This window comes from Nylanderia fulva, unplaced genomic scaffold, assembly GCF_048542155.1.
Source record: "Nylanderia fulva isolate GAGA-0341 unplaced genomic scaffold, ASM4854215v1 Scaffold38, whole genome shotgun sequence".
Lineage (NCBI taxonomy): Eukaryota > Metazoa > Arthropoda > Insecta > Hymenoptera > Formicidae > Nylanderia > Nylanderia fulva.
This window is the reverse complement of record NW_028190455.1, coordinates 92,985-106,877: the sequence shown is the minus strand read 5'-3', so window position 1 is coordinate 106,877 and position 13,893 is coordinate 92,985. Positions and strand designations below refer to the sequence as shown.

At 32.9% G+C, this 13,893-nt stretch overlaps 1 protein-coding gene across 3 annotated transcripts in view; it reads right to left on the bottom strand.

The window, feature by feature from the left end:
- The window catches only part of LOC114929941 (beta-1,4-N-acetylgalactosaminyltransferase bre-4), a 109,396-nt gene that overhangs the window by 5,297 nt on the left and 90,206 nt on the right, over positions 1-13,893 (bottom strand). For all 3 annotated transcript variants that reach the window (XM_029301670.2, XM_029301662.2, XM_029301678.2), the window contains exons 4-7: positions 11,878-12,146; positions 10,652-10,888; positions 553-736; positions 11-229 (exon numbers count right to left, since the gene is read on the bottom strand). In XM_029301670.2, the coding sequence (XP_029157503.1) occupies positions 11-229; positions 553-736; positions 10,652-10,888; positions 11,878-12,146 (909 nt within the window). The remainder of the gene's footprint in view (positions 1-10; positions 230-552; positions 737-10,651; positions 10,889-11,877; positions 12,147-13,893) is intronic.

The following is a 13,893-nucleotide window of genomic DNA, read 5'->3' as shown; positions in this document are numbered from 1 at the left end:
TCGACCTCACCTCTTCGGATTGGCCTTCTCCTTTTTGTGCGTGAGCATTTTATAGCGCGCGACGTTCGCCGGATAGCGCGAGATATGCAGGCCGTGAGCCTTGATGCGATTCGCCATATCGTCATCTTCGCCACCCCAACCCCAGAAGACGTTGCTGAAGCCGTTTACCAGTTGGAAGTGTTCGCGCGACATTGCGGACACGCCGCCAAAAAGGTCAGCGTAAGGTAATCTGAGGAACGAATATTTTGAGATTAAAAACAGATCTCGAAAAAGAAACAAAATTATCTCGTGTCAAATACTCAAACTATATGCATGTATGTTATAGATCTAAATCGATATTAGTAAGATTGAAATTATTTCGTCTATTTAAAATGTTAGTTTTTATTGTATATATATATATAAAATATATATTTATATAAAAAAATCATTATTAATTTATATAAATATATAATATAATATAAATATAAATTTATATCATTTTCTAATTATATTTTATATCTTAATTAAAAATATTTGATTTTGCAGAGATGGAAGAGAGAATTGCGTTTTCACCTGTACTTGAATTTGTCCACCGCGACCGACATGTGTCTGGGCTGTTCGGGACAGGTGTACAAATTCCTATCGTCCTCCGGAAGTAGGTCAACATCGTGAAAGATGAAACAGTCGAAGATTCTTTCTTTCAGAGCTTCCACATAGCCGACGTTCATAAGCATTGCTCGATTAAAGGCTCCGGTACCTGAGGGCAGAGAATGATGGTAAATATTGTAATACAATTAGAACTTAAATACTATAATTAAATTTATACAAGTTATATTACGATATAATGCAATTTTCTACAAACATATACTTAAATCTTTCAAAGCAGAAATAATAAATGAAATTAGTTTTATATGGTTCAACAGAACTATTTTTCTAAATTAGAAAGACAAAACGATAATCGAGATTTTCTTTTTGTAGAAAAATCTAATCTTTTCATTCATTATAAATTAAAAAATTTTTGGTTAAGAAATTATAATTATAATATAATAATACAATTTTGACAATAAAACATCAATAGATTTTATTTCAAACTCTTGATATTCAAAATTTTATAAGTTTACTTGAAATTTTTAGAAAACAAAAATAAAAGGAGTAAGAGTAAGCTGAAATAATTTTCTATCAAAGTAAAAAATTTAATAAATCGCAATCAGTCAAAGCATTCAAAACGTTCGCGAATAAAAATCCATATTAAATTCTTTTTGACAAAAATATTCCATTGTTAATCAAGTATTTAATGAAACAGTTAGTAAATTGTTAAGCGCTCTTTAATTTACGAACGTTAATTAGATAATTTAATCTACTGTAAGCTATCAAAGTCGTTCCTGACTGCAAATAATCGGTGTGTTTTGTGAAAAACTTTCTTAACAAAATCGCTATATAGCAGACTTGTTTGAAGACCAACGAAAGTCTTGATCTTTTTCAGAAAGGATGAGTGAAGCGCGCGTACAAATTGCTGTAGATTTGAGACTGCTTTGCGAGACTTGTTGAAAGAACAGTGTTTAACGTAATTCGTCTGGCAATTAAAAGTTTCGCATCTTATCCTGTCTTCGCGTTTGTTCCGGTGCCGTGGACAAAAGTCACATGTAGGGAACAACTTTGTCAAATTTTCTTCATATCTCCTGCCATCTGCTTGTCGTTCTATCTTCTAGGAGTTAGGATTTATAATTAAATGTTAGAATCGACTCGAGTGCGCAATTAAGACGAAAACAACTTTTTATTCTCTAAATTAATCTACGACATTATTTCTATCACAAAAAAAAAACAGTTTAATAAAAATTAAATTAAATTAAATCAGAAAGAATATAAATATAATGTTTTTTTTTTTTAATCGGCCAACAAAGCCAAAGCACGAAAAATTAATTATTCGGAACCGTATCTCTTGGTTTGAGATCTCTAAGTTCCATATATAAATTAATCTCGAAACTTACATAAGGAGAAATAGGCGCGAAAAATATAGGTTCGAAAAGTCTCTGAAGCGGGAAAAAATTAAATTAAATTAAATTCTTTAATAAAAGTATATCTCAACTCCGCGTGCATAAATTAATCAATGTTTCTGTTAGCATTTGCTGTCTACGCTAAATTGCACAGAGGATTCCTAGGTTGAGTTTACCGGATGCTGTAAGTACTTTGTACGGAGGATGAAGAAAACGAAGAGACCTTAGAGAGAGAGAGCGTGCGAGAAGATAGACGGAATCTAACGAGACCTAATGTCGTTGTCGTTCGTCTACCGTCGTTTATTTGAAAATAATTACGAGGCCTGGCATGAGGTTCCTCCTCAAAGAGCGAAGAGGCAAAGGCTAATGCTCTCAAAGCTACTGGTAATGACTGCATCTCTCCCACCCGTTATCGATTATTATTGGCTGAATAGACCTCGCGCTCGATCGAATATCTCTTAAACGACCATTTTATATATACATATATATATATATAGAGAGAGAGAGAGAAGAATAAAGGGGGCTCACGAGGAGGCCAAGGACCTCGCCAAAGACGCGAATATAAACAGTCTTGTTTCTCTCTGTCTCTTGACGAAAAGTGTCTCGGCGCAAGTTTATTCCAGGTATTTCAGACATTTCTTTATATCGCGTCGGCGACGAAGTAAAAAGGGATGCGATAAAAGGGCGAGGATAAACGGGGGCGGTGGGCGAGACAATAAAGGAACGCAGGTGCGGCAAACAATTTCGCAACTGGGAGAAATGGAAATTCATCCGCGCAGAAGCGCGAGAGAGAAACACGGTTTCGATCTGAAAAAAAGAAATGTAAATGTCAAGAGATCTGTAATGGTGTTTGTGACGAAACGCTCTCTCTTCTTCGTCTATCTGCGACATTATTTATTCGTCTCCTGAAAGAGACACAATTATACGCTTCTCGGACGAAATAGAAATGTAAATGATGAAAGCGACGTGCGATTTAGCCGAAAGAAAAAATAGGAAACATTTTACATTATTGCTGCTTCTCGCGATAGAATTTTTATAGTCTAGACAGTAGTTTTTTTTTAGATGTTTTAAAATCGCACAAGCAAGATGAATCTTGCACTTACTGAAGTGAATCCTTTCTTATTCTTAAGTGCACACAGAGAGAATTTTCTCGTTGAATTTATCTTGAAAATTATGATAATAGTGGAATAATATGGTATTAGAAAATTTTTATAAATTTCTGTGATTTTACTATGTATGTACATAATAAAATTAATCAATATGTTTTATATCTTATTGTAGCAGAATATTAATATTTTTATTGGTAAATATTAATTAGAGAAACTTTTTAAAAAAATTCTTCCAATACCAACATATCGTTCCCCGATTACCATAATTTTCGGGATAAATTCTAAGAGAAAATTCTCTGTACGTATATTAAAACTAATTTTCAAAAAGATTAATTGCAAGCGCGTATCGCTATACTTTAATCAACAATTTTCATCTCGGGTCGAATAATTAATTCGTCTCTCAGTTGATCTTTAATTAAAAAGTGCTGCTCTATCGAATCATCATCTCGTATCGCAAAATACGAAATCCCCTTCGCATTTGTCTTTCGTTTCCGTCAATTCGTCGCTACTTCCGCCGCATAATTATTACGTCAAAAGGACCCAGCTGCGGCGCAACGATGAAAAGCGACGAACCGTTTATTAACGTTCGCGATAGGCTCTCTTCTTGCGATTCTAGTAAATACTAATGAAGATCGTCTGGGTGAGTACCTTGTCTCGACAGGTAGTCTCCTTCAACTAGCAACAAGCTCGATTCATTTCCATATCCGCTTTCGCGGAGTCGTCGCTTATTTATTCGTCTGAAAGAATTGTGTCTGCGATATAATGATATGCGCTGTCACGCTTATTCAAAGTGTGAAAGAACGTCTGTCTTGTATCTCTGGTATATACTTAAATTTTTGAAATATCTCGTCGTACTTTGCTCTGTTCCGCGTTATTATGTACATATATATATTTAGCTCGAAAAATTTTAATTTTCGTAATGATGACGAAATATAAACTTCCCAAAATAGTGATATTAATTATTCATGAATTTATTTATCATTTGATTGAAGAGACAACTTTCTATCACCTGAAACCTATTTTAGACGATTTATAATTCTTGACAAATTTCTAAAAAGATATTCATTTATAATTTTACGTCCCATATTTTAATATACACTCCTCAGAATAATTAAGGGATCAAAAAAAGTTGTCCAAAATATAAGCAAATTTTAGATAGCTGTAACTTAGTTTCGAAAAATGAGAATTTGTTATGTTCGTCTTTTCTGTATGTAAAGAATATCAGAATTGAAGCCAATAAAAAAAAAGCTATGACCTTTCAAAAGTAGATTTCAAGCTTCAAAATCTTTTTTTAAAATTTAAATTATGATTTTTCGAAACAAAGTTACAGCTATTTAAAATGTGCTTATTTTTTGGACAATTTTTTTATCCCTTAATTATTTTGACGAGTGCATATACGCGTGTCATCTAATTTTGTATAACTTAAAATACATAGATATATATGCATTTTGCATAAATATATGTTTTATTTCTTAAAATGTTTTCCATACAATTCCGCAAAATTATAAATAGAATTCTATCGCGAATTTTTTGTCGCAAGATAGATTGTCTAAGACGAGTTTTGATGCCTGGGAATTGTCGCTGTCTGTACTTTCCCACCATTTCGTCCACGCAAAAAGACAGTCGATTGCATTCCTGATTGTAACTATAGAGCTTAACGAACACCTCTTCGCGAACGACAGAGAGAATAAGCGGATTTCCTTGGTATCGAAGGCCGGACGGACATGTCCCTGTTAATGATTGTATACGATAATAAGGGTCCCGATAGTTACGATAATAAGAGTCTCTCTCTCTCTCGAATAAATGTATGTTCCATGTTTCCGACAGTTCTAGCCGAGCAATATTAACAGGCGGATTCTGTATCGAGCGAGAGAATGCCTGGAGCAGCGACAGGTGCAACTAATTATGTTTGTGTCCGAGAGAAACGCGTATCTTAAGAATATCATCTCTTTTCCGGTAGCAGATATTCACGAAGAAGATCCTGTCTCCTTTCCTTATATTTCGCAGAACTATGATATTCGTGATATCGGATGATGACTGATTATTCTATGTACACAGTAAGAAAATTAGTGTTTTCTTGTCAAAAAATTTTTTGTGTCAAATATTTAACGCATTCATGTGTTAATTTAACATATTGCAGTTGTGTTAATTGAACTTGAATGTTAAATTATTCAAACAATTGAAAAAAGATGTAAAAATAACACAATGTGCATCTATTTTTTAATTTTATACAATAAATATGTTCTGTCTTATATATATATTAGCGACAAGATTTATCTAATAAAAGTTAGAGAAAAAATGTTGATTTTTGTTATTTTATAATATAAGTGTTAATCTGAAATATGAAAATCTGAAATTAACATATTTTTTAAATTAACTTTTAGATTAAAACTATGTAACACAGTATTTTGTGTTTCATACAAATGATGATTTGACATATCCATTTTATGTTAAATTAACACAAAAATTTCTGTGGATCGTTTGTGATATCTGTTCAATTTAACAGAAATTTTTCCTAACGATATAATACCTATTGTTTTATCTGTCCAGATCGATCTATCCAAAGTTAATATCAACCCAGATGAAATATCTTATTTATTCAATTTTTTATGATTATTTCGTCATTATCAAATACAATATTATCATTGAATTATTATCTACTTTAATATTATTCAAGGATATTTTATCTTTATGTATCTGGGTCAAAAATTCAAATGGGAAATGTAATATCGAGAAAATACACGAGAGATTAACACTTCCGATGGAAACGTCTCTCGTCTCTGCGACATCCTTCCCGAATACTCTTATCCAGTATCGAGGAATTGATTTTGTTCGGGCCAGAGGGAAGTACGCCATGAATCTAATTTCCTGATCGGCCCGTAGTCGTTCGATCGGGCTTACTGGAAACGACTGTCGCGACTTCGCCGTTGATCCTCTCGATGGCCCCTGCGCGAGTCGATCCGATAAATATTCAGCGCGGCACTAATTATGCAAAAGCGAAGTATTCAGTGGCTGACTCCGCTTTAATCCCGAGCCGAAGCGTGGAGAAGAGACGAACGTAAAAGAGAGAGAGAGAGATTTCGAAATTTGAATTTCTAAATTGCGGCCAAGCGCGACCGTGTCCGACTCATTTGAGACAATTAAAACTGCGTCAATTCGAGAGCGCATGCGCACACAATATCAATAAACCTTCGACACTCGAGTTTCATACGAACAAAAGCAATTTTGAATAATTTTAAAAATATGAAAAATTTTATTCAAAAATTTTATCGAAGCAGGAAAAGAGAAAATATTTCATGAAATATTTTATATACATGAAAAGTGCAATTTTATATTATTTTATTATATTGTCATTTTTGTTATTTTTAATATGGAATTATACATCTTCATATTTTTATATGTAAGAGATTAAAAATTTCTATTCATTAGTTAGCTAATTTTTTTATACATCAATGCATCGTTATTTTGATGAATAAATGGTTGGATTATGCATCTTATATGCAATATGAAAAAATTTATTTAAAAATTTTATCGATGCAGAAAAAGAGAGAATATTTCATGAAATATTTTATATACATAAAAAGTGCAATTTTATATTATTTTATTATATTGTCATTTTTGTTATTTTTAATATGGAATTATACATCTTTATATTTTTATATGTAAGAGATTAAAAATTTCTATTCATTAGTTAGCTAATCTTTTTATACATCAATGCATCGTTATCTTGATGAATAAGTGGTTGGATTATGCATCTTTAAGCTTGACTTGACGAATGATCGTGACTTTGCACATTGGTATACAGATAGTTACGGTATTCGTGCCACATGTGGATTGCGTATACGATAATCAAGATCCATCGTCCGGTTCGTTTTCTGGTGCAATTATGCAATTGTACTTACGAGAGGTAGCATGCATATACGTAATAAAGCGAATAATAACTGATATAACTGATGTTATAATCTTATATTATATAGAAAATTATTTTGAAAGACTTTAGCGCTCCTTGCAAATTTACTTGTCTAATTGTAGAATTAAAAAAGTATATTGATAAAAATTGAAATTTGCGCATGTCGTGATATTAAAATGACTCGATATTCTTTTATTTCCATATTTTTGAAAAACTAAGACAATCTTGAAATACTTGTCAGTATGATGTATGTAGGTAAAATTCATTCTAAGAAAAGTAAATAATAGCAATGCTTTATTGTGCTATATTATAGATATGAGAACTATACTTTTTCATTACCAACAAATCTTGCCGCACTTTCATCCGGCAATTTTTCTCTGCTATTCTTACAGGAAGATTTTTTTGCATTATTTTTTTAAAAGTAAAACTTAGATCATTCTTGCACTGAAATCTTCAATTGATTAAACTGGCAAAAATATCTATGTAATATACTTTATTATATAAATTTCTAGATTAAGGGCTGAATGAATTTTCCTGCATACGTATATACGAATGCACTTGTGAATCTACGATTTTGTCCTCGATATTACTGCATTGCGGAAAACGCGGGAAAACGACAGTTGGTCGAGCAAAGTCCAGGATTAGATAGCACTTAAGCCTGACTTACGCGAGGTCTTCGGGCAAAGCAGCTTGACAGTGAATAACAGTTCGGCGCATTTTCTCCAGCTCGCGCGCGGCAACGGCGAGAATAAATTGTTGCTGTTTCGCCGTAATTAATCGTACCGGCGCGGTGAAATATCGTCTTCGTTAAATTATCGCGAAAATTCATTGCCCAGCGATCTGTTGTAAATTAACGCCATTACAACATAATAGCGAACCAATTGAAATAACTTCGATGAATCGAATGAAAGACTTTGCCTATTAATCCTTTATTCGCAACGAACTGTTGCGTACATTCAAGATATATTCGCGAAAGTTACCGTTTTTCATACGCGATCAATAAAACAAAAATCAATAAAAGAAAAATATTTCAACTATAGATAATATAAACAAAAATTTTTTAAAAATAATATAGACATAAAGGAATATTTAATATTAAATTTGACGTAATTGTATTTTCTCTTACTATAATATCAACGCAATTATACATTTTTATTCGACATTTTCCGTCGTAGAACGTTTAATCGTGCTAAAAAATGGCGAAACAGCCGTCTCTTCTTTATCCATATCCGCTTGCACACCAAGCGGAGAAATGTGAATGAAATCGGATTTAGGATTCCATCAGAAATTCCGTATTAAAACTTTCCAACGGAAACCATATTAAATTGCACCGACATTTTCGAGGAACGTTTCGAATATATAGTATACAACGAAATGAATATCGGAAGTAATATTGGCTCTGTTAAAATAATTGGAGATCGTTGTACAGCAACAAAGGACAGTATCAAATATGAAATCGATGCTAAATTTAATTGCAACAAGCGACGTGAAATGTGAATATCAATATAAGATATCCCCCAAAGTCTCTTCAATACACCGATTAATTATCAAAACGTATTAATTACATTTAAATTAATATTAATTATTAGTTTCTAGAAAAGAAATGATTTATTTTTAATTTTTACTGAAATATGCGGAAAATAGACGACGTCGACGTACTAGAATTAATTTTAATAACAAATTAGATGTTAACTATTCAGAAATAATTTTGTTTATAACATGCAAAGCTTTCCTCTTGCATGTAAATTCATTGAGCATCATGCGTGTACCGAAAGTGTGCAGAAGCGTTGCATGAAATAACAAGAGAATTAATCATAGTCATATTTTGACATCCGCATATGCAGTAAGTAAACAAACTTACTCAAGCGTTTCGCAATTTTAATGAAGATAAATTGCGAGCCTGCTCCTCTCTTCTCTCTTTCTCTCTCACAGCTTTCTAATATCTAAGATAAATAGCATTTTCTAGGATGAGTGAATGGAAAATGATAGATTTTGCATCCCAACCAAGGATATCATCTGCTAATCTGCTTAAATTTTTCTTCAAAATAATAATTTAATCAATCACTTTAAGATACAAAAATCAAATTTAAATTTGTGTACCATCTCAAAATTATTTATAAGAATATAGGTGTAATTTATAATTGTATACATTTTTGTTATTAAACATTAATAATTTAATGAATACAATATTTTCTCGTATTAATTATAAATATTTTCAAATTTATTAATTGCAAGTGTTCAATATAAAAATTACTAAATACATATTATTATATAAATAATTACATATAAAAAGTGACAGAAGAATTTAAAAATATTTTATGATTTTCCACTCACGTGAATGAGAACATCACGCTCATATTATGTCGTGATATTTATTCACGCATCCTTTATCTCTTTCTCAAATTACTGCAAGAGTCGTATTTTATAATCATCAGCTTAAGAGCACGTCATAAAATATCTCGTGAAGCAGCTCATAACAGACTTTGTAATTAAGATTTTAGGAATGTAATTACAATGTAAGGCCAATGTCGGCGAGATGCTTTCGCGGAAGTGCACCCTCACATACCGTCGTTAAATAAACTGACAGAAACAACTACACCCGCGACACGCCAAATAAAAATTCAGAAAAAAAGCTCTTCAAAAATTTCATTAAGAAATAACCGGTGGAATTATATTTCGCGTCGTTTTGCTCGGAAACGCGCTCACGTTGTTTCGGTCGATCGATTATTCGAGAAGATATAGATATCGGAGAGAGAGAGAAAAAAGAAAGATATACGACCTTTACACAAATTTAATTAAAAATTAAGTCGAGAGGAGCTTAGAGAGTTCTCTACGACGAGAACTTTGAAGCAGCCTCTCTTGCGACTCCTGCTCCGTCGACATTCTCCTTCACTTCCGGTAGGAGGGTCTCCGTTCCGAGCGACAAACAGGAAAATACACGGGCAAGAGGAACGTCCGCTAGACGGCAATAAATCGTAGCAAAGTATCGACTTACACGCACCAACGGTGCCGGAGAAGAGATGCCCGGGAAAATCGTACGTTTATATTCGCTCCGCGGAAACAAACCGTGTGCTTTGGAGGATACCATAAGAATAGAACGTCCGTTGTGTCGGCTCGCGAATAAATATTCACCGTTTCGCCGAAATGAATCGTGCAAGTTAGCGATTCGATTCTTTTTAAATGCAAATTGCATCGAGATCCATAAAACCGCAAGTTTTATAAAATCACGTAATTTAATTTCAATAATAACGTAATAAAATCGTGCGTGAAGATCTGAAACTGTAATAATACAGGTGCAAAAATAATTGTGGACTTTGTCTGCTGAAATGAATTCAACTAGAGATTTCGATTCTTTTATTTAAATGCAAATTGCATCGAGATTCATAACCGGAGGATTTATCAAAAATCACGTATATATTTAATTTAAATAATAAAATCGCGCGTAAAGATCTGTGAAATACATAATAATACAGGTGCAAAAATAATTGTGGAGTTGTCTGGTGAATAAATGGAAAAATGGTGAATGAATGACTATCGCGATGAATAACACGAAGAAACCGCAGTTAAAGCCGCAGTTTCCCGTATATATATGAGAAACGCATTTGCGGTGAACGAAGAAATGGACGGTTTGGCGAGCGAACGTTCACGAATCGACTTACCTTCCTGCTCGATCACGAAGATCTGATACTCGATCTGCTGGCGCAGTAGGATCGGATGCAGATTGTAGAGAAGGGTCTGCAGATGCTGCGGTCGGTCGCGGAATGGAATGATTATGGCGACACGATGCCTGGCGATGCAATCCGCTGGCCGACCCCTGCCGCCTGCCTTCACCTCCACGAATGACCTCTCCATCTCAGACAACGGTGGCGGTGACTTACTGACGGCCACCGGTCCAACTGGGAACAGAAAGGGCAGAGGGTTGCAAGGATGATTCGAGAAATGCATTCGGAAAAGCAAGTCAAATTTTGTTTATATATTATATATAGACATGTACTACATAGATTCTTTGAATCTATTTATATATTATATATAGACATGTACTACATAGATTCTTTGAATCTATTTTTATGATGAGAATAGTTCATTAAACAATTATTAATAAATTATTTTTTTTGGTTATTAAATAAATTAAATTAAAAATCGATCATTAATGTGGGTTAAGGCATTTGTACAGTCTTAAAAAAGGATAAACTTCTTAATCTTACAAATGCATTTTAATAAGATTCTCTGTAAAACAGGAAAAGCAAATCAAATTTTGTTTATATATTATATATAGACATGTACTACATAGATTCTTTGAATCTATTTTTATAATGAAAATAGTTCATTATAAACAATTATTAATAAATTATTTTTTTTGGTTATTAAATAAATTAAATTAAAAATCGATCATTAATGCGGGTTAAGACAGTCGTACAGTCTTAAAAAAGGATAAACCTCTCAATCTTACAAATGCATTTTAATAAGATTCTCTGTAAAACAGGAAAAGCAAGTCAAATTTTGTTTATATATTATATATAGACATGTACTACATAGATTCTTTGAATCTATTTTTATGATGAGAATAGTTCATTAAACAATTATTAATAAATTATTTTTTTAGTTATCAAATAAATTAAATTAAAAATCGATCATTAATGCGTGTTAAGACAGTTGTACAATCTTAAAAGAGGATAAACCTCTCAATCTTACAAATGCATTTTAATAAGATTCTCTGTAAAACAGATGTGCTATTAAAATACACAAACTGTTCGTACATATAGTATTACTTTTTAATTCGCCTAGAATATTATTCAATTTTTTTCTTTGACTTTTTTTCTGATTATAATTTTAATAGAAAGAATAATAAGTCTCGCAATCTCTATATCGATTCTTGCAGACTTACCCAGATTCGGTGGGATGAGAGGACATCGTGGCATCGTCGTGTTATTAGTCGCGTTCGCAACCGGAAGTTCTCGCGTTGCTCCACTACCGCCGACCAGATTTCTGGTTGGCACAGGCTCGAATCTGGACGAATTCGACAGACCCTTGGCCAGTATTGAGAGTATCGTCGTCGAGGATACATTGCCACCCCCGGTTAAACTCGGCACCGCGGTTGCCGGACCGTATATGATCAGGCCGCGCGGATGGGTCCTATAAGAACGATCCGCGTACCTGTAACAAGCACGAAAAAAAACGCAAAAATTAATCTAAAATTAAAAAATTTACAAGCATCCTTATGGAAGACTCCTTAAATTTTTTAAACAAATTATTCTCTGACTCTCTGTCTGTATTTACAAAAAAATACGTATAGAGAAATATACATAGACTTTATTTTCTCTTTTTGTTGGATATATTATGTCGGTATACAAATCATATATATGAGTCGTAAAATCTTGAAACGAGATGGAGAAATATTACGCAAGTAGATTTAAAATTTTAAAGGGATAAATAATTTTGTCGACCAATACTGGTTAGTTAATATTTAATATTTAATAAATCACAACGTTTCGACCATGGGTTTTGATCCTTCTCAAGTGTATACTTAAAATTAAAAACAGTGAATATTGTTGTGCGAATAAAACATCTTGTCGAGCGGTGGTAACATAATGAGCATTGTGGTTCATTAAATATTAAATATTAACTAGCCAGTATTGGTCGAAACAATTATTTATCCCTTTAATTATTGGTTTAAAATTTTAAATTTAAACGGCAAATTAGAGCCAAACGCCTTATTAAGGTCTTACTCAGTTGTTTAGAAAAGTAAGTTGTTATTTTGTCATTCGCGCGCAAAAGCAGCTACTTATCGGTGCAATTTTCGTAAGCGCGAAAATTTGCATGCGATTACCGCAGTCGATTTATCGCAGGACATTTCAATTTCTTTTCGCGCACCGCTGTCGCGAATCATCTGTCGCAATCTGATTCTTTAAGCGTAAAACTGTACATTAATGCTAATAGGTGAGCGTTAGAGATTCCAGAATTAATATGTTCGCGGGAGATATCACCTTGCATGTAACGCGTATACACATCCGGGAGCCAATTATCTATTGATTGCGGTACATCGCAAGCAGCTATTACGAGGCTGACTGTGCAATGTCTTCCATAATCGAGACAGCTATCCGGCGATTAGAGGGCAGATCGACCGTCTAATCGTGACTACAATTCGTGTCTTGAAGAACGCATCTTCGATCAGGTGCTATAATAGTGTCCTTACATTCCATCTAGTTCAGAATTATTTATTTCTCCTGAGATTGCAGAAAATATATGCACAAGATGCAAAGATGAGAAGCTGCGCTTCTCAGAAAAAATCACCTTAAATCTCCTTAAATTTTTTAAACAAATTATTCTCTGACTCTCTGTCTATATTTACAAAAAAATACGTATAGACAAATATACATTTGCATAGACTTTATTTTCTCTTTTTGTTGGATATATTATTTCGGTATATAAATCATATATATGAGTCGTAAAATCTTGAAACGAGATGGAGAAATATTACGCAAATACATATTTCTCAAATTGCGTAATATAATTTACGTCAAATATTTACATATAGTACGTTTTAAATTTTCTGCTAAAACTTACTTACAAAGACTTGTCTGAAAATTTTTCCTACAGCATCAAGAACTGTAATATTTACTAATGGAAGTTCTATAAAATGCTTAATATCTACTTTAAAATGTATAACTTATAATTATTAAACTTTTATAATCAAATTCAAAGGTTGTTTAAATTTTAGTTAAATATTCGACTAAAGTAGAAAAATATTTATAGATATATTTTTTATATTTAGGTCAAAAAAATTCTCGGCGCAATTAATGTGATCGCGTCAGGCGATGAAGAAAAGTCAAATGAAATGAAGCTAACGCCATTAAAGCTGTATTAAATCGTCAGTGAAAAATCAGAACGATGCTGATACATC